We start from the raw sequence: 27930 nt of genomic DNA, 5'->3' as shown, positions 1-27930 counted from the left end.
GTGACAGATGAGGAAAAATGTGTTAAAGAATGTTATTGCAGTGTACGAAATATCTCAAAATGAATATTATAATTGCTTTTATCTCAGTAAGGTGTACTTTAGGTAGACGTATTAAAATTAAGCAATGGTGTTTTTGATGTCTGGCAGGTTTACATTTGTGTGTATCTTGCATTTTTTTTTTCTTTGGTGAAACAAACAGATGAAGTATTAGCTTTTCCCCTTGAGCTTTCTCTGTCACATCCACTCTGTCTCATCTCACCGTGCTGGAGCTAGTGCAGCAGGTTGGGACGTGTGGATGGGAAATAGCTATAGATGGCTGTTAGTGGCTTACTAATAGGATTGAATCTAGGTAGACGTGTCATAGGAATGCTGGCTTGGACGACCTACGGATTTCTCCCCGATGGGTCTCGATCCGGTGCATCCCCCACCGAATTCACCCTGAATTCTGAATTTTAGAGCCTTTCTGAAGATTCACCACCAACCTGTACAAACCTGAGTCCAAAGTTAACCTAAGCCTCAAAGTAGAAGCGGTGCCCCCCCCCCCCCCCCCCCCCCCCCCCCCCCCCCAGCGGATGTTCTCTCTGTGATGCAGCCCACTGTTGCCTCCAAACATAGAACCAGGAAACGGACACAACACAAACAAACACATGATGCTGCTTTTAGCTGCGGTTGCTAATGGACGACAACTGTAGACAACCAGGACATTTCAGTTATTTCACTTTCTTTTTTGAATCATGCACAAGCTGAACCGACACAGTGTTCATCAGCCCCCCGGCCCCACGCTCCTCCTCACCCTGACCTCTCAGCTGCTTAGTAGACTCAAAGGAAAAAGGGTCTGAAAATGCGGCGGCATCTGGAAGGATGCAGTCAGCGAGTCCCCGGGCTTTGACATTCAAAGCGCAGGGGGGACGCGTGGCCGACTGCACCACTTTAGGTATCGCTCATAGTCATATATTTGTTATGTTTGTCGTCATATTGATATATTATTTTCTGTTTGTATAAAACAGGACCTCGAAAAACAACACAACACATCACCTCATTTTTGTTTGTTTTAATTTTTCTTACCAAAACCTGGGGAGAAGAAACTACATTTTTGCACAATTGCTTGTTACAAAGTGCTACAAGTATTATTCAGCTTCCATACTGTAGGATAAGAAACCCCGACGATGAGCAGCTGATGGCCCCCCGTGGGTTAGACAGGTTAATCCCCCCTCCGAAGGTCAGCAAGCACTGATGTAGAAATTAAAGCTTCCTCGCAGTCAGACTGTTGAATCACATTTCACTAAAATCGTAGATTTTATAAACCGAGTTCTGAACTAATTGAACCTTATTTTACACTTGCGCCTCCCGGAAGGTCGTCATTGTGATGATGACTCCCGTAAAACGATCAAACGTTTGATTGATCCTAAAAAAATAAATAAATAAAGATTTGCTATTGGCTTTAGCCAAATTTGTAGCAATTAAATTGAGCATTTATATTTTTGTAACATAGTTTCTTTTAGCGCTAAAATAAGTTAGGCAAAAGCTTTTGGCATGTATTAAGTTTGTCCTCCCTGGGTTTCTGTGAGCTAATCTGAATTCTAGCACTTTCAACCTTTAAAAAAAAAGTATAGAGTATTTTTTTCTTTTAAATTTTCAGCTTATATGTTCATATGTTTTTAATTTTGTATTGATCCTGTATATGTATGTGCCATTAGTTTGATGTGTAGACTTTATCAACCTTTGTGTATATCTCCTCTCCAAATGAATAACAGTATTTTTGATAGACTTTTCACTAATACCCCTCTACATAAATGCCCCTGCCCCTCGCCTTTAAACTTCCTTTTTTTTTTTTTTTTTTGGGTAAGCAGCTTTGCTTTCGTTTTCATTCAACCTCTCTCGTAGGACTCTGCAGCCAAGTAGGTGAACAGAGCACAGCAACAGTGTATCTGTTATTGGAAGGTGGTGAGAAACAAACTGTCAGTGAAAAGTCAAAGCCGCAGCCTGACCACAGCCTGGCACCGAAAGGCTGTTGCAACACAGACGAGTGTGCAGGTCATTTTTAGACCTTGTAACCGAACAAAAAGTCAGAAATGATCTTGTAACGCCGCACTTGCAGCGTAAACGGTGCCAGAGAACGCGTGAGTGGAGCCACTGCCACTGGATATGTGCTGGAAATGATTGATCTGCTGTGGCTGAACATCAGCTTTTTTAGTTGAAAGCAACTCGTTTGTTATTGTTTATGATCACGTGAGCCCAACGCAAACAGTGGCTGATCAGTAGACAGAACAGCACTTCCACTAAAGAATAGAACAACATAAAATGTTTAATTCAACACAAGTAATATGATTCATAACTATGAGAAACAAAGTCAAACCTTCAACAAATAGGCCTTAAATGTAGGAATGAATGAGCCAAACCCTAAGCTACAGTGATACAGTGAAAGTTATTTTTCAAATCCAGACCTCATCATTACTGTGTACTTACAAAATGATGTAAGATCCATCATTTAAAATAGCATAGCCCCTTATATTCGACTAATTATGTCAGAATTGTTGAATTGAATTTTTCTTTTTCTGCAGAAATGTGATCGAAATGATGATACCACAACAGGCCAACTCTGACTTACATATAGGTTAATTATAGTTATAATACAAGCATGAAGTGTTTTGTGCTAAAACACAATGTTGCTCTGTTCCCTGTCTTGGCTGTGGCTCTGTTACCTCGACCTGCACCTACTAGGGATGCACTTATCCTCAACCTTCCTCTGTACTAGTAGGTGCAGAACACAAATATTTTAAGGGAATTTGTTCATCAGTTTAAGCCTGAGAAAACTGAGAAAAAGATTTGAATAACTGCTCTCTTTCTCCCTTCCTTGGCTTTTTAGTTTTATATATTTCTAGCTTAATGTAAGTCTTGCATTCCAGCCTCTTTGTGTATCTTGTGTAGTGACATAGCCCATTTTGTTGTTTATCACTTGCCATTACAGCCACCTCTGGAATAAACAAGGTGAAAAAGGACGTCTCAAGCGTCTTCACATTGACTTACACTATTTTATTTAGCATGGAGTTGATCAACTACAGGGAGAATTATTATTATAAGTGATTTGCTTTGGAGAAAGAAAGAACATAAGAAGTCATTTTTTTGTTACATATCTCACATGCAATCAGTTGCTGCAATGTAAAAGTGACAGATTTGTATATTGGTTGATCCAAAGAGATGATGAACACAACAACAGAACCTATTGTACAGTACAGTGTATCTCTGAGTTGTCATGTGTTATGTTTGAATGATTAAAAGGACAAACCAGTGGTTTCATACCCTCTGTGTTTCTTTTTATAATGCTTTGTTATTTAGATTTACAGGACAAACACCACCAACAAAACAAACCAACAGGTGCAATCAATCAATCTAATATAAATTTGCATAATCATTTATTACAAATACGCATACAATGCTCTATTACGTTGTCTGTGTGTGTCTGATGTTTGAATTGCAGCCAAACAATCGGGGACTTTACAAGACGTGAGAATCTATAAATCCAAGTTTAACATTGTATTGTCCAAGTTAATCCCTCTTCCTTCCCCAAATCCCCCCATCCATCACTCGCATCCATGTATTTCTGTAGTGGTGACTCTGATTAACTGCCTAAAATAGAGCAGAGCTAGAATGACTGGAGCAGACGCCACAGCTGAGGCATTATTGTCATTCTCTCCGTGGGCACTCACCACATGACAGGAAGCGTAATTAAAAGCACGAGACGGGCCGAGCAGAAAGAGTGTCGGCTGCTGCGCTGTACGACGGGGGGGGGGGGTGTTGTCATGACATTGTAATTTGATTTTACATGGGGAAAATATAGACGGGGTAAAGCAATTTAAAGTCACTGTGCCAAAATTAGCTCCCAGTGCCATCCCAGAATATCCCAGAACTATGTGAGTGGTGGCTTTGGTCCCACAGTGTGTTTAACCCTCATGTTGGACCAGGATCTGGATTACGTCTCAGAGAGCCACAGCACTAAGCCTGCATGCATAGCTGAGTGTCAAGACAGCCCTAATTATAGTACTACGCAGCTAACCTATACTTACATCAACTGAGCTGACTCTCACACACGGACTTATGGGATGCCAACTGTGCCATAACTCAGGAATAGAACCTCTTTTGGTTTTGTAGAATTTTATTTGGAGGAACCTGGAGAGCTCGTAAACAGGATTTAAGAGCACCGACACGCCGCAACACAGACTTTGTAATTTGATCATGGCTTTCCAAACACTGAGCAATTCGGAAACGCAGGGACAAACCAGGAATTAACACCTTGACAGGCCCCAAAACACACACACACACACACACACACACACACACACACACACACACACACACACACACACACACAGCTGGCATGTCATTTAAAGGGGCAGCCCGGCCACTTTATGGACACAAAATGGTCCGGAGTGGAAAATAGAAACTTTGCACTGGTTACCACTAGGCCAAACTTGACTAAACCTAACTGGTAAAATGACTTTTAAGGCCCAGTCTCTTAGATTTAGTGGCACCTAGTGGCGAGATGCAACAATCTATCTTTATGCTGCTGTTTAGGATCAGAATACACTTGTATTCTGATCCTAATACCAGCAGCTAACCTGATTACTTCTAATTATGCGTGAAGAAGTAACTCTTTAAATTATTGTGATACTGATGGCTATTAATGGTACATGCAGAAAAAGACTGAAGTCTAGATCACATTACATAAAACAGAAGCAAATCCACACAGTTTTACTTCACCACTTTATTGTTTTGTCACTATACATTTGTAATCAGACATTCTGTAAAAGAAACAAAGACAAAAGTAACAAACGAGTTCTTTTGAAAGTCATCATGAGCTTCATGCTTTTGGCTAAAACGATGACAGGAATCATTATAGATTGCCACAAACAGCAAAATGCAACAGAAACAGAGCTGTTTTATTTACACAATTAACCCATCCATCATACATGTGCACACATGACTCGGGGGCCACCTCAAAGTCTATGTATAGAAAATCTGGTGTGTGCACGTCAGGGAGGAGAGGAGCGTCCATCTCTGCGTAAGACAGAAAGTGTCAGAGCTCAGCAACTCGTTGAAATAATACAGGAGGTCGATGGCGGGACAGAGCGTGGTAGTGGATGGATATGAAATTAATTATAGCGTAGTGGGGAATACATGGATAGACTGGTTTAACCTGAAGCACCCTCTAGTCCTAGAGGCTGGCTCGTTTTGCTCTCTTCACGCAGGTCAGCAACAGCTCAAAGGAAGCAAGGAGAACAGGGAACGATGAGTGTTCGGCCTCTGGAGAAGAGGGCTTAATTCAGGCTCCACATCGGCTTTGCGTCCGTCAAACACCAGCGGCCTCTCTTTGTTAGCATCCTTCAGCAGTTGACTCCAGGTTGGAGTCAAAATTTAAGGATCAATTCCTGGGTTTGTATTGAAACATGAACAGCCCGTTTGTGACTCCAGCGTTGGATACTGATCCCCGTAGGCTGACTTTAGAGTAATAGCGTGACACTCACAGGATTATATATGACCATATGATGACAGAAAAGCTATTCGGCAATCTGTGCATTTTGCAAAATGTTCAACCATTTCTCTATGTTGACTATGATCTGAGCTGAGTAATACATACTGCAAAATGTGTTACACGTGACTATGAAAAGCCCTTAACTTGAGTTGCTCGTCAGGCCACTTTTTCACCCAGCTCATTTGTGGTCTACATGTCTAAATGCTGGAGAGTGATTCAACAGTGTGACCAAATGTTTGCAGCCACAGCAAAGACAAAAAAATAAAAATCTACACAAAACATGTATAGATGTAAATGCAACATTGTGGATTACATGTTTACGCTCTCCACCCCTTCACACCAATGTAGTTAAAATGGAGATGACTGCTGGCTTTTTACTTTTCTTGCTATACACACAAATGTATTAATAAAGATTAGTTTCAAACTCAGACAAAGGAGGCATTTCTCCCCGCAATGGTCCTTTAAACAAACAGCAACTTTGCACTTCCTTCCATTACTGCATAGTTCAGCAGGCAACCAGCACTGCTACGGCTACACTGACCAGCAGTCTGCTGCTTCAGGGCACTAGTTCATAGTCCGCTTCAGACCTGTTCTGTGACAAGAAGAGCAAATGGACCAAATTTTTTATATTTATAAGGAGATCCTTGTTTGGAAAGGAGGATCTAATATTTTGATTAGATCGCGTGGATTTTTAAAGGTGGCCACAGCAGGACATGGAAAACTCATAAAAATAACAATATTTAATTTATCCTTTCTTGGCTGACAATGCCAAACTCTCCAGCACAGTTTCCATCAGTTCAACACAACAAAGTTAACCCCATAACCACAGTCAGTTTACCCAATTCTTCCCTGATCCGTAAAGTCTCTCACATCAAATCACACTGAAACAGAGGCAATAGAAAAGTACAGAATTATTCAAACTAAATAAGATGAAAGTAGCATCCCTGGAAGGTGACTGAAAGAACTTAAGTCAGAGTTAAATCCTGTGAGAACAAAAAAAACACATAAGTTAAACCCAAAACATTTTAAAGACCAACAAAAAAATGTGCAGAAACCATGGTTTGACAAGCTTTGGCCCTCTGTGCTGTGCGCAACGTGAAACATCAGAAGACGTTATTTGTCCCATCAGAGGAGGGTTTCCTCTGAGACTAGGTCCTGAAGAGAGGAGGTGGAGGGAGGAAGGGAGGGAGGAGAGAAACAGCTGGTTAAGCTCCATCACCGCTGTTGTTCCCCATTAGGCCAGTGGGTGGGGCTGTTGCACCGTGAAAACTCTTCGTTTTCTCTGACGCACGAATCAGTGCTTGCTGGACATGACAACTAAAAAAATTTTATATAAAAAAAAGCCAAAAGAAATGTGACCAAAAACGTTTGAACAGGAGCAAAAGGATGACTCAGTCAATCTTCACTGCAGCGTAGATTTTCCTGATGAACATATAGGCTGCATAGAAGCCAATTGTGCCTGTTAGCAGCCAGAACGACAGCACCATCAGGGTCGTGTAGCCGAAATACAAGAGGGAGGGGATGAACTCCACAATGTCCAGCTGGAGAAGGCAAAATACAAGACATTTATCTTGAACTTGACAGTCTACTAACTAACTAACTTAGTTGCTGTGGTCATGTTCAAACGAAAGCTTGTATGTTGCCGCTGACTGTTAATTGAAAGTCACGTACCTTGTTGACAAAATAGAAGACAGCATAAACAAGAACATAGAATGCTGAGCCTCCTGAAACTAGGAAGGTTCTCCACCACCACCGGTAATCCTGAATGTGTGTGTGTGTGTGTGTGTGTGTGGGGGGGGGGGGGGGGGGGGGGGGGGGGGGGGGGGGGGGACAAGAAACCAGTTTCATTTTTCACATGCTGCTTTATTGAAAGAAATTATATTAACGTTATAAAAACGTTTTTTACATTTTTCGTAGGAGTGTAGACAAACAAACACAAGATAGGCCATATACAATAGCCATTAGTAGAGTCAGTGTGCAAAACTCACCTCTGCACAGAGCTGGAAATACACCATCACAATGCTGATCTGGGAGCAGGAAACTACCAGAATGATGAATACCAGAAACAGGAAGCCAAAGAGGTAATAGAACTGATTCTCCCAGATGGCCTGCAGGTAGAGACACACAGCTCAGCAGCTCAATAAAACACACATCATTTATTAGCAATGAAATATACAACATCTCTGATGTGAACTTACACTAAAAATGAAGAAGAGCTCAATGAACATAGCACCAAATGGCAAGATCCCAGCCATCAGGATTCTAGTGGGGAGAAAAGACGTTGTTACATGACAGTCACACCCTACGCAACAATCAAACTGTTGGATCACTCAAACTCACCCCACAAATTTGTTCATGTACCAGCGCTGCTCTGGGACCTGCCGAGGGATCTGATTAGTCCGTACTGGATTATCGTACGGTTGTTTGCGGAAACCAAAATAGTAGCCCAGATAAACCAAAGGCATGGAAATACCAAACCACATACAAAGCAGCGCCAACATTGTGGTGAAGGGGACCTAAAGCAGGGAAATGCAGGTGTTAAACAGTTTGTGGAACCCAAAATGATAACATTTGTTTTGTAACATATATTGATGTCAAATAGGAGAAAGGTCTCCCTATTGACTTTTTGCTTCTTCATAATGAATGTTATTTTCCAGAACAGCAAGGTGTTGAGAATAAATAAAACATAGTCAAAGTGGATTTCTATAAGAGACTCAATAGGAAGAGCAGGCAATCACCCAGCAAGTAGTCAGCAATGTGTGAGTACTTGTGTACGTGCGCGTGTGTGTGAATGAGATGAAGTCAAAGTTCTTTGAGTACCAAAAAGGTAGAAAAGAGTTATACATAAATACAAGTGCAGATTATTGAACATGATCATGTGTTTTATTGACTAGAAGTGCATGTTTAAATATATACACATTGCATGGATTAATGCAACTAGTTACAAGTGATTTCAAATGAATATTTGCTGTTTGACAGTCACAGTCAGATAAACAGCCTTTAGCTTTTCATCTTTTAAATTGCTATATTTGTATCTCTGACTCATACTTACCGCCCCGGAGGAGTGTTCACCCCAGATGAAACAGTTGAGAACGAAGCAGATTCCAAAAACCACTGCAGGATACAGAGTTGCTGTCTACAGAGGTGACAAAACGAAAAGAAAAAATAAGCCCCTTGGTTCACAACAACACAACATTATATAGCGTTAACACATTAAAATGCAATGAGAAACTAACTCTATATTTACTCACACAAAACGCTCCCTTCCTCCACCGGTGGCCCTTCAGTGTCCGGTACAGTCTGCCAGCAAAGTAGCCACCAAAGACACTGGAAGAACATCCAGAACACAATCAAAGGGGTTCTTTATTTATAAAAAGGTTTGGGGTTGCTGAGAACCTCTAATATTTCCTTGATGACAATGAGAGAGATGGCTCTTACCCCATGAACATGAAGAGGAAACAAGAAGTGGTCATCAAGGCTCCTCTGCTAGATGGAGACAGCATGCCCAACATGGCCACAACTATAACACACAAAGGTGTGGCAGAACATTTCATACATTACACACTGACATGCCTGCTGCCCACAGATACACTTTTCTGTATATTTTGACTTTCAGATTTGGTGTTTCACATATGTAGAACAAGATTTTAACTTGTGTTTTAACTACCAGTTTGTAAGTCAGTGACTAGAATATAAATTGGTGAGCAGTGGAGATATACAGCTGTGTAGTAAATGAGTAATGAAGTTGGCCACTCACAGATGACAATAAGAATCATGCAAAAGAGCTGAATCCCTGAACCCAGCAGAGAGCTGAGGATCATTGGATACTGAGGTGGCCTAAAGACATCGCCATGGACATTTTTCCATCCTGACTCCTCCATGGTGTCCTCCTGGTTAGGGAGAAAGAAAATGGGTTTACCCCCTCAGTACGTTTACTCTAATGAACCAAAAGATGATTTTAGCAATATTAAAGGACAAACAGTGTTATGGTGTTTTAGGATCAATAAATACAACTATGGACATTTTGTGTTTTCTGTTGTTCTGCACCTGTGTCTATAAATTCTAAAAATTTAGAATCTAGAACCCACTTTCAACTTACTAAGACCATGGGTTTGGCATTTTTTGCTTAAAATAATAGGGGTAGGCGCGAATCTGCAGTTATAAACTCATCATGATCTGTTGGAGTTTTCTTGGGACTTTTCTTACACACTAATTACGAAATGTAGGTGATATTGAAGCCTAAATAATATCTCCCCGAAACTTGATTATGGTGTTCATTTGCTTACTATATCATCCTCTCTGTTGTAGTTGGCAATGTCTTTCCTCAAAGTCCTGATTATGATCATGCTCAGAATACCTAGGAGAAGGAAGAAAATATCATGATCACAAAGTATTATTTCATAATATTTAAACTGTAAACAGATATATGTTGATTAGTAATTAAAGTTATTAAATTACTTTATTGGGTTCAGTGTCCTTAGAATTCAACATACCAGACAAGAAGAAGACGACGACTACAGAGTTGACAATGGAAAACCAGTGAATCTGGACATCACTCATGGTTAGGTAAGTGTCCCAACGAGATGCCCATTTCACATCACTTTCCTGCAGAGTACACGCAGGCTCATTGTCTGCATCCATATAGCTTTGCTTTTAAATTTTTAATTTTTTTTGACTGCAGTGCTTCAATAATACTATTGTGTAAAATGGGTAGGAAATGAAAAAAGACTGACTTTCAGACAGTCACATGAATACAATCAAAGAAAAACAGGTTTTCACGTGTGGTTAAATTGAGGATGTATTCTAGGACACAAACTGGTTTAACAAGAACCTAACAAACGGCTCACTGACCTGCCACTGGACAGAGTAGGTAAAGAGGACCTCATTTTCCTTTCCTGGATCAATTTCCAGGGGCGATGAGCCACTGGCTTCAGGCAAGGTGCAAGTCGTCCCATCTGCTGCTGCTTTCAGATCTAAGAATGTGACAAATGTGAATTTTTTAGGGGGATTATTAGCTGGTTAACTTATTTTCAATCACTAAAAGTGGGAAACCATAAATCAAGTTAAAACTATTCAAAGTACTGACACTTACCTTCTACTTTAACGCTTTGGGGTACCACCTCAAATCGCACCACTCTGTAATCATGAATGTCCCCCTCCTCCACCTTCTCCATGTGAAAGTACAGGATGAAGGACAAGTGATTGTGCAGATAAACCTATATGGAAACAAAACATAAATTAGACATTATCCTATAACACCATTAAATATTGAATGTAATTTTTCTACATAAAAAATGTTTTCTGTTACTTGAGTTTTTCACCACATTAGTGTTTCTCCACCTTTAGACGATGCCAATGATGCCACATTTACCTTGTTGTTGTCCGTGAAGCCCAGCCTGTAGCCATGTTCAAACTGGATGTCTTTGATAATATCCTTCTTCTGCTCGTCTTCACCTCCTGCCTCTCTGTTGGGGAAAAACTCCAGCCTTGTGGCGACTGGCAGGTTGTCTGCAATACTGAAAAGCACACAGGTGATCTGTGACTAAAGTGGCAGAATGGTGTAAATCAGCTTTTTCAGTTCGGTTTAGTTCGGTTGAGACTTGATATTAATGTGAGAAAGCAAACACTCACAGGTGAACATAATACTCCTCTTGGATTCGCTGAGCAACCAGTTTGCTCTCTTCTAATCTGAGTTTTATTTTGTTGCATACAATCTCACATTTTTTGTCCTTATTCATCTGAACATTGTACAGTGTGTTTACAATACGGTCCCCGCGTAACACTTCACCTACAAAGAACAGGAGAAAAAAAAACAAGACACTGAAGAATCACATATGTATTTTATTTAAATCACAATATGTAAATTGAGCTGCTTTTCCTAAATAGCATCAGGTCAAATTAAGTCAGAAGTTTAGACAAACTTTCCAGGCCATGTCCCACTTACCTAGGTTCTCTCCTTTGTACACAACATTTTGTGGTTTACAAAATGGGAGAGAGTAGTATTCATAAGGAAGCTGGGTGCGGGAGCTGGTCAGCTTCACTGCCTGAAAGAAAAACATTGACTGGTGTTTTCTAGATACAGTAATAACTGACATTTTTTCTTCACGTGCCTTATTGATGGAACCTAAACTTCTAATTCAGTACTTAAACCTATTATGTCAAAACAATCACTGGCAGTCATTTTTGGCATAGAAACAAGATGTGTATCTTAAAGATGAGTTCCAATGTAACCCGTTTGGTAGGGATTAGACCTAAAACGATTTCTTTGTGCAACTTGAACAACTCAATTAATAAAAAAAAAAACTGTCTGTTCATAGTTTGCTTAATTCATATGCAGGCGAACATGTTTTGCATGAAGCATCCTACTGTGCAATGAGCGACACTGTTGCATCAAAGGCAAAGCAGAGGCATGAATAAATAATTATGGTCAAAGAGACAAAACTATATACATTATACCCAAGTTTGGATGACACCAACTTGAGAAAAATTTTAACTTTTATTTAGATTTAAAACCACACACACACACACACACACACACACACACACACACACACACACACACACACACACACACACACACACACACACACACACACACACACACACACACACACACACACTTTTGCTTTAATGAGTAACCTGTAGCACCACATATTTTAATACGTGCAACTTGTTCACTTGTACGCTGACAAAGCAAACATGAATGGACCAGAACTAAAAGGAAGGTAGCATGGCATTATTTTATGCTTTACTGTGAAACTCAGATGCTGGTGTGTGTTTGGACACTGTGGAGACAAAAAAATCTGCTGAAAGTTGCCACTATTGTTCCTACCAAACAAAAGCCCAGACTTACCTTAATGTCTACTACCTCACCATCATGGAAATCCCGAGGAGCAACTCCAGGAACATAGAAAGGCCGTACCAAAGGCAACAAGGACAGTAGCAGCAAGGCCCACCACGTCTCCTACACAGACCAACACAGACACCACCAAATATTTTATCTCGTAGGCAAAAAACACTGCTTGATGGAGCTTTGGTCTGCACTTCTTCTATATGCCTTCAGGCTGGGCAACCATAAAATCACACTGTTACAATTTCCCTTTAGGAAATTACTGCTCTGTGTCTGTGACCATAGCAGTTGATCTGAACAATCACACTTTCAGTGAAAGATGTCTACTTGTAAGAAAGACAAAAGCTGCATTTATAATAATCAGTCATCTTCTAGAATTAATCCCACAAACAGGTCAAGAAGAAAAAAAGTGAATTATATAAACACATTAATCCAAAAATACTGTCTCAATCACAGCCAATTCACAGTTTAAATGGAAACAATGGTTTACATTCTTGATAATCACTTAGTCTAGACATTTCTTATTTGCGTCAACAAATTTATTCTTCTATTATTTCTGTGCACATTTCCACCAAATGGAGTAACATTGTGGGGCTGATAAATTTCTGTTAAAGAACTTTTAATTCATAATTAGCCCATACACTGTCTTCCTGACAATTACCGGAGCAGTTTCTGAAATTTTTGCAGAAATGTTAGAATCAAATACCGTTCCAATGACTCCCTGTACTATGGTAAAATGCTACCAAAGAAACTAACCTTTTAAACATTGAGTAATAAAATGTTTGTTGTTGAAATGTTGTTTTCTTCTAGCAGATTAAACACGTCAGCGTGGACACAACCACTACACTTGTGCTAAAACATTATATTCTGAAAAAGGCAGCATTTGTGTAATATTCAAATCGTAATTACAAACAAACTCATCAGGGAGCTCCACATTTTGGAAATTGTTGCTCACAAAAAAAAAAACATTTGAGCAGCACAGGAAATGGTAGGGCCAAGATTTATTCTCCAGCAAGATAAGAACTCTAAACCAAGGCCATAAGAATTTATTCAATGCTTCGGTGTCAGACACTTTTTAATGTGCACCACATATTCACCCAGACCACTGACACTAAGCAACCATACAAAGCAGTGATGCACCTGATCCTTGGGAGCCACTATTTCGCTTGTTTTCCATCCCTACACAAGCACCAACTGTGGAGTACTTGATTTAGGTATGTTCAGCCAATCTGCAGCTTTAAATGCAGGGATTGAAACGAGGAGGGCTGTGGCTCTCAGGTCCAGTGTTAGACACTCCTGCATGGGCCCCACCATAAGCAGCAACATGTTGTCTACATGAGGGCAAGAGGAGCTGCATATCAGACATAGCTGGAAGTGCGTGAGCCTGCTGAACAGCAGCCCCTATTTGTGGTAGAACTGGAACTGCTATTCTTGGCAACTTTATAGAGCTATGGCCGACTAGTTTTTCTTATTTGCCATAATCTTGCTGATGTGCGGTTACGACACATCGTTTCATTTGAGACCATTATGCCATTTTGCAGCCTAAAAAGAAGATTTATATTTTGAAACAAATACAAGGTGAGGCAGGCATTGTGCGTCTTGGCAGTTCAGGAAGTTAGCAAACGCGTCTGCTTTAGCTAAAACACGTTACGTTATCAGATTGTAACTGGACAGTCAACTAGCAAATATTGTTTTGTTATTTATCCAGCAAATGTATTTATGTTATTTTGCCATGTTCGATCCATTTTACCTACACATTCTTAGCTAGAGCAGAGTCCAACTGCCGCTGACTGAAAGCGTCGCTAACAGCTAACCACCGTCATGCCAAAGTTCGGCTAGCTCATTTCTCTGGTCTTCACAGCACATGACAGTATAAAAACTAAGCGTGTGTTAATACATACGCGGTCTGTGAAGTGTCTATAGTAACGCAAAACAGAAACACACCATCATTCCAAGCCGTGGCTCACTGACAATCAAGCTAGTTAACGTTAGCTAGCTAGCTCCAGTCAGAGGACCGTCAACTAGATGTAGATTTACAGCGTACTCGTGCAACTCAGAGTCTAACGTTCATACGCGGTCTGCCACCTATAGACACAATCATCACAACACCATAGCTTAGTTAATTTAAAATGACAGTATAAACATTGTGTAGTTTTGGGACAGAAAAATAGTTCACTTGGCCACTTACCATCGCCGCGGCCGCCATTTTGAATACGTGTCATTAGTGACGTTGCGGAAGGAGGCTAGTTGGTTTCTTTTTCATTTTTTTTTAAGATTTGTTTTAGTTCAACATTTCAGAAACTACAGACAACTGATTCTAAATTCAGAAAATAAATATAAATTAAAATGTTTTATGTTTTTAAATGCAGAATGTTGTTGATTATCTGTCTTCAGCTGCGTTAAATAACAAACCCTATAACTTAGTATTAGTTAGTTTCTGTGATGTCTGGCTTTTTCTTCTTCAAATGCAAATGCTGAGTTCATAACTCTATGTAGGCATGTTTTATAGATAGAGGCAATAAGTTGACATATCTGTTTTTCTATGATAAAGTTATTAGGTCAGTGCCATACAGGTAGTCTGCCAAAATGCACATTTAAGAACAAATCGGGACACTTGTTTCTTAAGGGTTTATTTGAAATGTTTCATGACAGTTTACTGAAACAAGCATCTAACAAAATATGCAGGAAAATCTCAAAAATATTCTTAATGTAATGAATATATGTACAGTGCTGGGCATTGACTTGTATTGTCACACATCCACTCCTTTTGTATATCACTTTTTACTGTATATGGAAAGGGATATATGATCCCAAATGTATCAACACATAAAATCACTTAACATTCCCTTTGAAAGTTTATGATTATGGTCTGATTATGGTCAGCCATTTGTTTCATAGCTATTAATGTAACATTGTTAAATTATGAGAACCTGAATAATTCATTAGCCCATATATGGTTAACATTGATTCTGTGCAAAACCTTGTGCTATTTTGGACAATATGAGAAACTTAAATATAGAATAGTAACAGCACAGTCGTACTTTACACAAAAAGAAAGTTTGGAATGTACACAGTATATGCACTGATTTTCAGCAAGCAGCTAAACAACTCAACTGGAAAAAATAAGCAATAAGCATTATTAGATCCAATTTCTAAACATGCACTTCTTTACGTCCAGTATGTTTGTTTATGTACATAATCCATGAAATATACTGTCAAAGTGTCAAAAGGCACTATTAAGGAGTATTAATGATCCAATCCATGACTCTCAAGATGGGAGAGTCTAGACATTTATAAACTTTGCTGGTTTAACAGCTTATTACAACCACGCCTATTAAGACCACCGCCAACATCTGTGCTGTGGTTATATCCAGCTGCTTTCAGGTGGCCTACAACTGTTTGTGAATATGACCACGTTCTGTAAAATAATACAATAGTTCAGTTTTGAGGCGGCCAAGGTTTTACAATAGCAAGGGCTCCTACATCTTGTGAATGTAAACACATTGTATGTATTCAGGGACTATACAAAAATTGTGGGATGAGTGAACGCAAAACAATAAATATTAATGTTTCTATATTTATAGGTCAAACATCTGCAACTAGTTTTTCTTGCATGTTTATGATTACTATTTTTAATGATACACAGAGACTAGTCCAGCATATTGGTCCAGTTCTGCAAGCAACCACACATCTACAAAGCTGTCCTGATACTGTACCTACAATTACCTTCTAGACAGAAATGTCGACTAAACATAACAAACAGACCCAGTCCAGCTGATGCAGCTCTGTTGGACGCCTGTTAAATCATAAGTTAACAAAGCCTTTAGAACAGAACACGACCGTGTTAATGTATCGTTCCCCCGACCAAAGCGTGAGGTAGGATGTTATTATCATAACATCCTAATATTCATTATAAATTAAAATGTTTCTGCTCTTAATGGCTTGACTGTAAAATGTTTCAATTTAAATCTTAAATGGCCAAAAGGAAATATTACATATGTTTGGCAGAACTTAAAAAAGTTAATTTCAACCAAATCTAGTAATTTCCGTGCAGTCCCTTCCTTCAATACATTTTGTGTGTGCAGATGAGTAAGAGAGACAGTAAATGACCGACTGGTAAAAGGGGATTGTGCCCATGTGTGCTCAGAAATATGCAGAAATTGGACCTATAGCATGAATGGAAGAGTAATATGACAGGAATGATATATAGGATTGTTAAGTATCAAGGCTGCTGCTGGTACTGGCTTTCTGTGGCTGTATAGAAATCCTCCAGGACGCTCTGCAGGTAATCGAATGTGGGACGGTCTTCAGGCTTGTTCTTCCAGCACTCCAGCATAATTTCATAAAGTTCGGTGGGACAGCTGTCCAAGCGCTGCATGCGGTAGCCCTTCTCCAGGGAGCGAATCACTTCTGGGTTGGTCATCCCTGAAAACCAGAGCATATCACTGAAACGCTGCACAGCCACACGCTCCTACAAATAAATATTTAACAGACGGGCACTGAATTCTTTTGGCCAAGACCCTGGATTTGTGCCTTGACAGATGGCACAGTGTTGAGCTCAGGGCTTCATAAACAATAGAACAAATGGCTGATAACAAGCTGCATACAGTAGCCAGCTGTATGTGGCATGTTACTCCTTTGACCCACGATTAGGAAGTAAATAAAAAAAATAAATGTGGTTATGCCAAGAATAAAAGGAACAACCAGTAAGATTTTTAGAATGGTGAAATGAATGAGAGAGACAAAGAGGTGTGGAAGGAATTTGCTGACCTGGGTATGGTGTGCGTCCATAGCTGATTATCTCAGTCAACAAGATACCAAAGGACCAGACGTCCGACTTTATGGTGAAGGAGCCGTAGTTGATGGCTTCAGGGGCCGTCCACTTGATGGGAAATTTAGCTCCTGGTTAATCGGGGAAATTACAAAAGGTAATTAACTGTTGTTGCTTATTGTTGCCTAGACGTTACTAAGCAATAATGACAGTAGGTGTCACGCTTTCTTAGAGAGCAGCAAGTCATTGTTGAAAGCTGACGTCTGTGTGATGCTTAGCACTTTCCTCCCGTAGTGAAATGAATGAAATGGTGTTTTCATCAGGTCTCCCCAGTTTCTAAATCGCTTCTGCCCATAACGCCTTAACACTTTTAAACCCACGTGAGCACTGGGCGTACCTTCCCTGGCCGTGTACTCGTTGTCTTCGATGATTCGAGCCAGACCAAAGTCAGCGATTTTGCACACTAAGGCCTTATTGACCAGAATATTGGCAGCTCTCAGATCTCTGTGGATGTAGTTCCTCTGCTCGATGTAGGCCATGCCCTCCGCAATCTGCAGACAAACAAGTCAATGTTAGAGACAAAACACCGTGCAGCGGTTGCCAGAGGTTTGAGAGTTCAGCCGATCACTCCTGCTGTGAGAGGGGAAGCATTTACACAACAAACACAGAGCAAACAAACACAAGTCGGTATGTGGAACTGTTTATTCGAGAGGCGGCACAGGTTGGACTGGAAGTGCAAGTCTGGATGTGCAGACACTAGTTCTTCAGCTCTCTCACATTGGCTGCTTCATTATTCAGTTTCATTACTATTACGTTTTTGTTGCAGCATGTTCTCACCCTGCATGAGGCTGTTTCCCATCTAGTGCTGCCTGAACCAGTAAACACAATGAATTCAATCCGTCGTGGCCTACTTGTTTTTACAAGTAAATGTATAATATTATATTATGGAGGATAAAAATGGTTCAGCAGGCAGCAAAATACATAGATATAGGACACGAAACAGGAAGTTGAAGACTGGGAAGCTTTTTTCTGGTGAAGGACTAATGATAAATCTCACCTGCGCAGAGAAGTCAATGAGCTTGGGCAGCTGCACACGGTTGCCCTCGTCGCTTTTTAAGAAGTCTAGCAAACTCCCTGTAGCAACACAGAGACAAATATCAGCAAACACACTCCACATGCAGGTCATGAACCACATCTGTGGTCCAGCAGGTGAAGAAGCATATCATCCCTGAAAACACGTTGCTTTGTACAGACACAGGCTGCTGTACCTTTCTCCATATACTCAGTGATGATGTAAATTGGCTCCTCTTTGGTGACCACGGCGTTGAGGCGGACCAGTTTGTCGTGCTGAAGCGACTTCATCAAGTTGGCCTCCATCAGGAAGGCTTCCACTGACATGCTGCCCGGCTTCATGGTCTTCACTGCCACCTTTGTGTGCTTGTTGTATGTGGCTTTAAACAAGACCGGGATCGTAATTAGAAATCGAATGGTCCTAATTGTCCATCAGAAAGTGGATTCAGGTTTTCCGTGTGTCTCACCCATCCAGACCTCTCCAAACTGGCCGGCACCGAGCCTCTTGTCCAGTTTCAGAGATGATCTTGGGATTTCCCAGGCATCTTTCTCCCATGGCTTCTCTGGTTTAGGGCTCAGGCACGCGGTGGTCAGGGTTTGACAAAGGCCATCACCTTGCTCTGAAATATAGAAAAAAGGTTGACAAAAAAACATGATGATTTTGTTACAAATTATAGAGTGAATGAATTGACCAGCAGAGGGCGCTCTCTGTCAAGGATTGTGTCTAGTGGTGTCTCACACACTGAACTTATGACTATCAGATGTGTTAACCTTAGGAAAAGTAATATGTTTTTATGAAATACTATTAGATGTGTTAACTCACTCTTGTAATGGGCGACCAGCTCCTGCAGAGTGTTGAAGGTGATTCTCGGCGAGATGTAAAATCCCCCATTGTCCAGTGTCCGGATCTTATAATGTTTGACCGTTTCCCCGGACTGGGCGTCGCTGTCCCTGACAGACAGAGAGTAGCTGCCTGTGGTGAAAGAAAAAGAAAATGGAAGTTTCTGTGAGCCAGAGGGGATTTTCTTTTGCAGACGACACTGTTTTTTTTCTCACTTATATTAGCTTAAAATTTAGGATGAGTTGTCATTTTGAAATTAAATCGGGATTTCTTCCGACAGTTTCCCTTCAAAAGGGAAAATTCCCCTTGTGTAGCTGCCTTCAGACCAACAGAAACAACCCATGACCCCACAGATTTAATCCCTCTCCGTCTCAAACTCCTCTGGAGCTCAGGACATTTCACTTTTCTCACTCTCCCACTCCTCTAGTTTACTCTCCAGCCACTCCTGATGGAAACATTTGTCTCTTGCGATGATAAATGTTTCACGGCGTGAACCAGTTAATCTGCTGTCTGTTCAGAGGCTCACTGGGGACAAACGGTTTGCGCCTCCCTCACCCTTGGTGGTCTCGCTGTCTCGGATCATGAAGGACCCCACTCTATTCCCCGAGGCCAGCAGCTGCCTCTCTGCATCTTTCCGGCTCACGCCCTTGAAGAACCACCTTCAAAACAGGAAGCAGATCAGTTAGTATAGAAACGTTTCAACGGCTCTAAAGTTACAGCAATGGGCGACAGTTCAGTTTAACATGAACTGTTTTGCATCATAAACATTCTAGTGTATGTTTTCAGTGTAAGTGCACTTACTCCTCTGCCTCCAGAGTGTCTTTGGCGACGTAATTACTGGGGATGAAGCCTTCCTGACCTGTGCTGATTAACTTAGCTTTCCACCACTCCCCCGATCTAGAGAGAGAGAAAGCATATTGTGAGAACAAGAAGTGTGAATATTTTTGTTATTACAACACGCGAGCTAAAAATGAAGTCTGAACTTTGACACTCTACTTACTCTTCTAAGATCTTGAGTCGCTCTCCTTTCTTGAAGCCGAGGTCTCCATCGTGAATGGCCTCGTAGTCGTACAGCGCCATAGCGATAGTCTCTCCTGCAGCGGAGAAAGCGAGGCCTCACGTTGATGAAGGCAGTTTAATTATGTGGAAGCTGCTTTCGTGAGGTTTGGGAGCGATTACGTGCTGAGCACTGAAGGCCTGAGTCACCTTTGCCATCACCTGCTCCATAGTATCACCCCTTAGAACCTGATCTTCTCCTCCACAAAACGACTTTCGCTTGGAAACAATGAACCTGACGTTCACGAGGCCGTGACCCTGCGTCTGCAGCACATGCACCTCATGTGTCTGTGCTGTGTATTTTTATCAGACCTTTAACTGCAATGGGGCCGGTTGCCTGTGAACCCAAAGCCTGTGTGGTCGGCGCTAGCACGGTCTGTCACCTCATGTCCACACACTTAGCCTCCTTCCTCTATTTCAGCTGCGTCGAGGTCGAACGATTTAAAGTGTTTTTGTGGTGGAGCAACGTACATTAACTGCAGCAAATGAGAGATTACAAATAACCTGACTGACCAGAGTGGCTTGTTTGCTCTGTCAAATGCTGAATGAAGTGCACGTACTGTTTTTAGATGAAAGAGTAGATTTGGGACTCACCATCTGAAGCGTTGGGCGGCATTTTGCCCTGTTGAGAGGAAAGAGACAAACGGTGATGATGGTGAAGATCAGGCACGAAATCAGATACGTTTCTTTACATTCTTCCACTCAACGCGCAAACGTACCTAATACACAATACAAACAGGAAGCATCATTTGCATTCATTTGGGGCTTGTTTACTGGCCAAACACAGATCTGGTGACATTTTATATCTCAGTTTAGTTTTCACCACATTGGGAGAAAATAGAAGCTAAAACCTCCAGCTGCAATAGAAGCAACTCCTTTTAGACACATGACAAAAAAACTACTCGTGCTTTCATTCGTATAATTATCATAGAGCCAAAGCTCGATGGCAGCTGCTTTAAAGTACGACTGTTGCTCAAAGTGATAAAAGAAAGTGAGGAAGGAAGCACATTTCAGTTCAGGTCATATCAGCCTGACAAATCAGGAGGCTCAGTATCTGCTACGTCGTTTTGCCTCTGCAGGATTTGGGTCTCGTAGAGGAGGGCTCTGTTGGCTGTCTACTGTTTTCAACTGTGCTGGAAGGTAAAATCAGCTGTGGCTGAGACCAGACGACCAGCTTAAAGGCAGACGGGGGAGACTTCGCGACGCAGGCGCGCGCTGACAGACGTAGAGTAGAGGTGTTGCCAAACACTTGTGACGTCTGAAACTTCCCCTCTCTGAGGGCAAAAGACGCATTGGGCGCACAGGAAGCTGCTGCTACCTGACTTTTCCCGTGGCACAGAATCAGCCCGGCCAGTATGCAAAGTCAGCGCCAGCCACAGTTTGAGCTGCTACGCGTCGCATCATGGACGGTGAAAGTGGCTTTTCTTGCTTTCCTCTTTCGCACTTTCTGACACTACTAAAGTGTTTATTTAAAAACGGGGCAGCCCTTCATGTTTGAGACCATGTCACTATCTGCTTTTAGGTCACAAAGACCCAGACTGTTTCACCCTGGAAAGTACATTACATTACCTGCATATGACACAGCCCACATTAGGCTCAGGTGGGTCACGTAATGATTACTAACCTTACGTGGTCACAATGACAAGTTACTTATTAGAGTATGTGAGTAATATTGTTTTAGTTTTTTAGTATTATTGTAGTTTTTGGGGTAATTCTGTACAACACTTATCTCTAATGTACTAACAGATGAATAACTTGCTGTACAACCTGTTCACAGCAGGTCTCCAGTGGTTTTGGAGATCGGAGGAATGACTAAAATCATTTACCTAGAGACTAAAAGATCACAAAATGAGAAAGTCAAACTTTCTTTTTTCCCCATTTCTTATTTGCGACTCATCTCACCCTTCACACGTTTCCTCTGACCTTTGACAGTTTTCCGACCCCTAGTCTGAGAACCACTGCATGAGAGATGACGTTGTTTTTATTATGTGGAAGCCAAGACTGAGTAATAAATACTAGTTGATAATAGTTATAATAATACTACCCTATAACTTTAAATGCATGTTTTTTATTAGCAATGCATCGTCATCAAAGTAAACGATCTTCTTCCTCTGACAGGTTGTCAATAAAGCCTTTATATGTCCCTGTTATCTTATTACAGCCAGCAGGTGCTTCGCCTCGCGGACCCGACTGGCTGCTTCCCGCAGACGGTGCTACTGCTTACAGCTTTGTTCCCAGAGTGTCCTGCGGTGGGGTCTTTGACGTAGTGGGCCGCATGCGCGCGGCTCTGCTGCTCGTCGCTGCCCGTCCCTTTGCCGAGGGCCTCCTGCTCCTTTTTGGAGCCCACGCAGCCCATGGTGCCTCCTGCAGGACAGCAGGACAGAAAACACAGTGTGTTTTAAGGTCTGCTATTGTTGAATTGATTAGAGGAGTACATTGAAGGTTTTGACACACACACACTTCCTGCATACATCTTTGAAGTGCACATCCTGAACCTCCGCCTTAACGCTTATCAGCAGATTTTTTTTATTTTAGCTTCTGTGATTCCTGTACATTTAGTAAGTTACCTATTAATATATTAAATGAAGTTTGACTACTGTGACAAACATCATGGCCAGACACCATCTGAGCATAGAAACCTTCAGTCATTTCAGAGCAGCTAGTGTAGAATAAATAAATAGTAGGCTACGAATGAGTTTTGTGTTTTGTGTGTTTTATTGTTATATTGTTGCAGGTGCCACATCATCAGCCGAACTGTATGTCAACACACTTCCTGTCCTGAGCATCAAGCAACTGTACAGAACATAAATAGTGCAGAATATGATGAGTTGGCTTCCTCTCTAGTCTAATTTGAATTAGTTCTTGATATGTTCATCTTTCTGGAGCAGAGGACACATTTCCTTTTTTTTCAGGCTCTCGGTTACTGGTAGACATTTCAGAACATCTCTAAGCCGACAAGATATCACATGACACAAGGGGAAGACAAGGAGAACAAAGCTCCTTTATAATCCTCCCAGTCAGCCGGCTTGTTGGATGATCGTGCTTCTGGAATCTCGCCATAACAGTTTTCTTTTCTGACTACAAAGTTAATCTCATGCAGCATTAGCGCCATGAAGATCCTCGGCTTCAAGGTCCTTCTATCTGCTGTGGCAACACAAATATTTCACAAATATTTCCGCCTGCTCCCTAGCAGCCACGTACAGCACAGCACAGCACCTCAGGACACCGACTAAATACTGAATGTGTATGTATCTGCATGTAAATGTGCATGCAGTGAAATGTGACAAGGTGAACGCACCAGAACAAAGAGAGAGTGTGCGGTGACAGATAGAGGCTGTTTTATGGTGGACGGGACAGAAGAGAGTGCAACCGATCTCGCCGCAGCACCGTGAGCTGATTATTGCAATAAACAAGGGAAGTAATGTTTCAAAGCTTGTAATGGTCACAAGTCAGCGCTCAACAACCAGAAATGACCCTGACAGCTTCAGATTTGAACCAGTCTTTAAAATGAAAGCTGCGACAGTGGTGAGCGATGGAAAAAAAGCATTTAGACACAGGAGGTTCTGGTTAGTGAGGTCAGCATCTGAGGTGTTACCTTGTTTGCTTCCTTTTTCTCTGTGTTCCTCTTCAGGTTTGTAAAGGTCAGTTGTTTCTTTTTACACATTCCTTTTCCTGAAGAATGAAAAGCTCGCTGTCACATTTCACTGACAGGAAACCGACAGAAGCCCGAGGCTGACGGTGAAACTTTGGCCAGTTTGACTCAGAAACGTCACCGGGTTCACGTTCGTCCGCGTGTAAACAGCCACATGTCAAAGGAAACACGGCTCGAGCACGTACGCATGTGCAGCTTCCTGAGCCTAAAACGGAGGCGAGACCATGTTGGACGCTGCAGACCAGCAACAGAAAGTTCAAACTTCTGCAGATTCTGACTTTCTAACTGCACCAGTGCCAACGTTCTACATGTAATGCAAGAAAGGTTGTGGTTTTGTTTGAAGCTAAAAAAGGTTTAAGGCTGTAAATCTGTGTTTAAAGAAGCAGGTATGGATTTCCATGGATACTTTACTAATATTCCCATGTATCACGTGTGCACCAGCATGCATCTGTGCATTTTTTTACTGTATGTGCTGCAGCTGGGCCGACAAACTGGCCCGGTCAGGTTGGCTTCCATGCAAATGCCAGCACAAATGTCAGAACCCAGAGTAGGTCACCATGAACCCAGAAGCCCTGGAAAGGGTTTTTAGCCACGCGAGGACTGACAACACTACAGTAATGCACACACTGACTGAGCTAATGTGGAGGCAGACACGGACCTTAATGCGAAAAGGACAGTAGTGACGTTACACTGACAATCAATCACAATGATGATGATGATTTGCTACATGAATAAGGATGTAATGTAAAATTCCCCCGCTGATGGACGCCTGAGCCTATTTTAGCCCGGTTGACGGTGCTCCCCCTGCTTCTACTCTCCAGACTGTTAACATTCACTTATTGCTGTGATCTCATCGTGAACTCGAGCCAATCTCTGCCCTGTCTCTGAGCACGAGACCCGTCACCGTCGGCCACCGACGCCCACAGGCCCATGAGTGATGAGGGACCTAGACAGCACACTAGACTGAAGGCGGAAACACGGTGAAGGAAATCACCAGGAAGCCGTGAGGGGCGTTCAGCTCCTCGTGCTTAAAAAAAAAAAGCATTAAAGAACCGGGGGCGTAAAGTGACATAAGGCTGCAGAGAAGCATCATCCACAGCTGATGGTCAAAACCATAGATGTGAGAATGGGGATGCCTACTTAGCATAATTGTATTTACTGTATGTGCCATTTTCAGCATTTCCTCCGACTTGAGGATCTGAGACATAAATACGGGACAAACTGCTGTTCGGACAGTTTCATTTCTGCGGCTTTTTCTTCGTCTCTCTCACGCCTTCTTCTGCTTTGTTGTTTCTGTCTGGACCGTCTCACCCTTTCAGCTGACGCAAAGGGTTGAGACACACAAATAAAGGCTATTTCGAATAAAACGGATTACTTTGAACTACTGCGCAACATGACCAGGCCGAGGCTGTGGTGGGAAACCCAGATCTACATAACCACTAACTGGGCCTTCTCAGCAGCGCGTCTTGTGTCAGTTCAGATAATCAGACAAGTCACATGCTTCTTCATTTCTCCCCAAGTTACACAACAACTTGAGCTCCGGCTCAGTTGACATGTTGTCGCGCTGCTGAGCGTAGCTTAGCACAGAAAAAGATCCGGCAGGACTGCAGTGGCCGGAGTTGAGTAAGGGGTCGGTTAGAACCTGTGACTTCAGTTTTCACTTGCAAGAGGAAGAATGAGTTGTATCATTTTCCGTGAGTTAGACAGTGACACATGTAATAATGAGAACTGCAGAGGTTAAAAACCCACTCAGGAACAGGATTTACATAACATCACAATCATACTTAGCTACAACTTTTCAAGTTCCGTTCTCACTACTCCTCTTAGATGTTGTGAAAACATACAGTGGACACTGTGGACATTCACCATTAAACACCCCCATGTGGACAGTTCACCAGAATCCATGGTCTCACTCACTAAACCCGAACGCTAAAAACAGAAGTGGCACAAATAATTCATGTGCCTTCTGTAATGAGGGATTATATTTTTGTCTCAGATCAGCTGTGAAAATCTCCCCGCGCACCTGTTTGGGAGCGCCTCGAGCCAAAACAACACCACCTGGCAGTCTGGAAACCAACCAGTCCAAGAACGTCATCCCAGTCCCCAGACACCGGCCACGGCTCTCACTATTAGGTTACTCATGAAGTGGAAAAGTCGAAAGAGTGAACGGTTTGGGGGAAAGTTGTACTTCCTCCTTCATGTACTGTTTTAACCATCACTAGTTATGTATCTGTATAACTGCCTCAGTTGTTATTCACTGGCTGGAGCCTACATAACAAAATAAAAGCGCAGCTTCCATTAACTTTAACGCATAGATGGTTACTAGGACAGGGGTCAGCACCAGATTCAATGCTTTCCGCTCCACAGGTGTCAGTCGACGGTAGAAGCTTTTCACAGGTTCACGTGACTCTAAACGTTTTGCATTGTGAGGTCTGGGACATTTCAGGGCTTCCCCGTGAACGCTGGTGTCCGGTTTGTATGTACAGTTGTGTTTGAAATGATTATGACTGAAAAGATGATAAGATATTCTAGTGGTTTTTCACAGATGGTTTTAATCGATGTGTGTAACAGCTGTCTATGCGTAGCTTCACAGTAAAGACACACACTGGTAGCCAACCGTGTATGTTGCATCACGTGGAGTTGCACTAATGTACGATTCTCTTCGACATTCGGGGTGAAGCAAACTCCATTCAGTGTTGTGACGACACACTGGCCTTTTTCACGCTGCTTCTGTATGTCACAGCAGCCCAACGCTTTGGGCCGGTGAAGCCTTTATAATGAAAGATAATCTTCATGCAGAGAATGGAGAAAAAAGAAAACAGAAGAGAAACTTGTCTGGTTTCTGGTTCAGTCTCAGTGGACGGTCTAAAAATAACCCGCGCTGGACCACTATAAGACGACAGACATGCACTCACACGTTCATGAGTCCTGTGAGGTGATGAATGTTTCCTCAGCTTCCTTTAATGCTCAAACAACATCAGGCTACATTTAACGGTTGCAGTTCGGCCACTTTACACAAATGATGTGGTCAGTGCACTAGAAGCACCTTTTGTTATGATGCCCAGGACTCCATCGGCGCAGTCATATGATTTATACCCTCTGCGATCGAAAGCGTTCAATAAAACCAGGAAATAAAAGCTTAAAGTTCCGTTCTTAGCAGAACCGACTACACTGGGCTCAGAGTGGACCGTAGAGAACTTCATAAAGAGTCCCGTGAACGCACCACGGCTGACACTTGGACGTGTGAAGCATTTCTCTCATACACGGACACTTCTGAGGGCGGCAGTTGTTTCAGCTCACACATTCAGGTTCCTCTTTTGATCCGTGGATAATTACACTTTCGACTTGCTTGTTCTTAAATTCCACAAAACACCGACACGAACTTGGTGCCGTCCCACAGAAATGTTGCCGACTCCCTTCACACGCAGGCAAACACAAAGTAGGACACTTACTTCGCTGGAAACTCTCACTTTGACTGTGACTTCTGCGGTCGCGCGCGTTCTTCTACACTCGTGGCCGTGGGCAGGGGCTAATCCTCATCTCCTCCGTGGGAGCTCCATCCCTCCTGCGTGGCGAGTCGTTGCGCTGGGTCGGAGTCCTTGCGATGCGGACGGAGCGGCGGAGCGCGGCGCACTGGACGCGTACGAGGAAGTCTGCGCTGTTCGCATCGGCGCGAGGAGGCGAGAAAAAGAGGAACACGCACCCGCCAATCGCGCTCTTGGTTTCACAGCCGCTATCGCATCTCCTTTACCCGCCGGTGATGAGAAGAGGCAGCGGCGTCAGAGCTGAAGACGCACCACTAAGCGTTGCGGAAGCGGGTGGCACACACCAGTCCGTGGCCGCGTCCCGGCATCACGTCGATGCACAGACGCGTGGATTGAACGGTGACACGCATTTGCATGGCGCAGGGGGCAGCTCTAACATGCATTCAAATGGTAGCTTGACACCTATCGTGCACAGCGCATCCTCTTAGCGGAGGCGTGGGCGGATCAGGCCCGGGGGCCACAGCGGCGGCTCGGCAATGACGCGCACAGACCCCGTAATCCGCAATCAGCGGCCAGGATTAGGAGAAAGGTTCTCTGTGAACGTCAGGCTTTAGTGAAGGGGACGGGCGGGTGGGCGAGAGGGGGGGGGGGGGGGGGGGGGTGGGGGGGGGGGG

At 42.5% G+C, this 27930-nt stretch overlaps 2 protein-coding genes across 2 annotated transcripts; both read right to left on the bottom strand.

Moving 5' to 3' along the window:
* Positions 1–4742: 4742 nt before the first annotated feature.
* tm9sf4 (transmembrane 9 superfamily protein member 4) lies at positions 4743–14662 on the bottom strand. The gene is made up of 18 exons (XM_029156173.3): positions 14569–14662; positions 12384–12494; positions 11475–11574; positions 11162–11318; positions 10902–11046; positions 10623–10746; positions 10382–10503; positions 10024–10135; positions 9817–9887; positions 9288–9420; positions 8969–9050; positions 8782–8857; positions 8583–8666; positions 7871–8046; positions 7729–7792; positions 7519–7638; positions 7202–7291; positions 4743–7071 (listed from the first exon to the last, which is right to left on the bottom strand). The coding sequence occupies exons 1-18, from the start codon at positions 14584–14586 to the stop codon at positions 6922–6924; spliced, it is 1935 nt and encodes a 644-aa protein (XP_029012006.1). The 5' UTR covers positions 14587–14662; the 3' UTR covers positions 4743–6921.
* Positions 14663–14993: 331 nt separating this feature from the next.
* hck (HCK proto-oncogene, Src family tyrosine kinase) lies at positions 14994–27730 on the bottom strand. The gene is made up of 13 exons (XM_029156174.3): positions 27224–27730; positions 22344–22483; positions 20714–20741; positions 20064–20157; positions 19865–19960; positions 19619–19722; positions 19046–19195; positions 18690–18842; positions 18420–18602; positions 18209–18285; positions 17549–17702; positions 17151–17282; positions 14994–16805 (listed from the first exon to the last, which is right to left on the bottom strand). Exons 2-13 carry the CDS (start codon positions 22473–22475, stop codon positions 16603–16605), a joined length of 1506 nt encoding a protein of 501 aa, XP_029012007.1. The 5' UTR covers positions 22476–22483; positions 27224–27730; the 3' UTR covers positions 14994–16602.
* Between the last annotated feature and the right edge of the window lie 200 nt (positions 27731–27930).

The sequence above is a fragment of the Betta splendens genome, chromosome 7, assembly GCF_900634795.4.
Source record: "Betta splendens chromosome 7, fBetSpl5.4, whole genome shotgun sequence".
Lineage (NCBI taxonomy): Eukaryota > Metazoa > Chordata > Actinopteri > Anabantiformes > Osphronemidae > Betta > Betta splendens.
The sequence above is the reverse complement of the archived record's forward strand: the minus strand, read 5'-3'. Positions and strand labels throughout refer to the sequence as shown.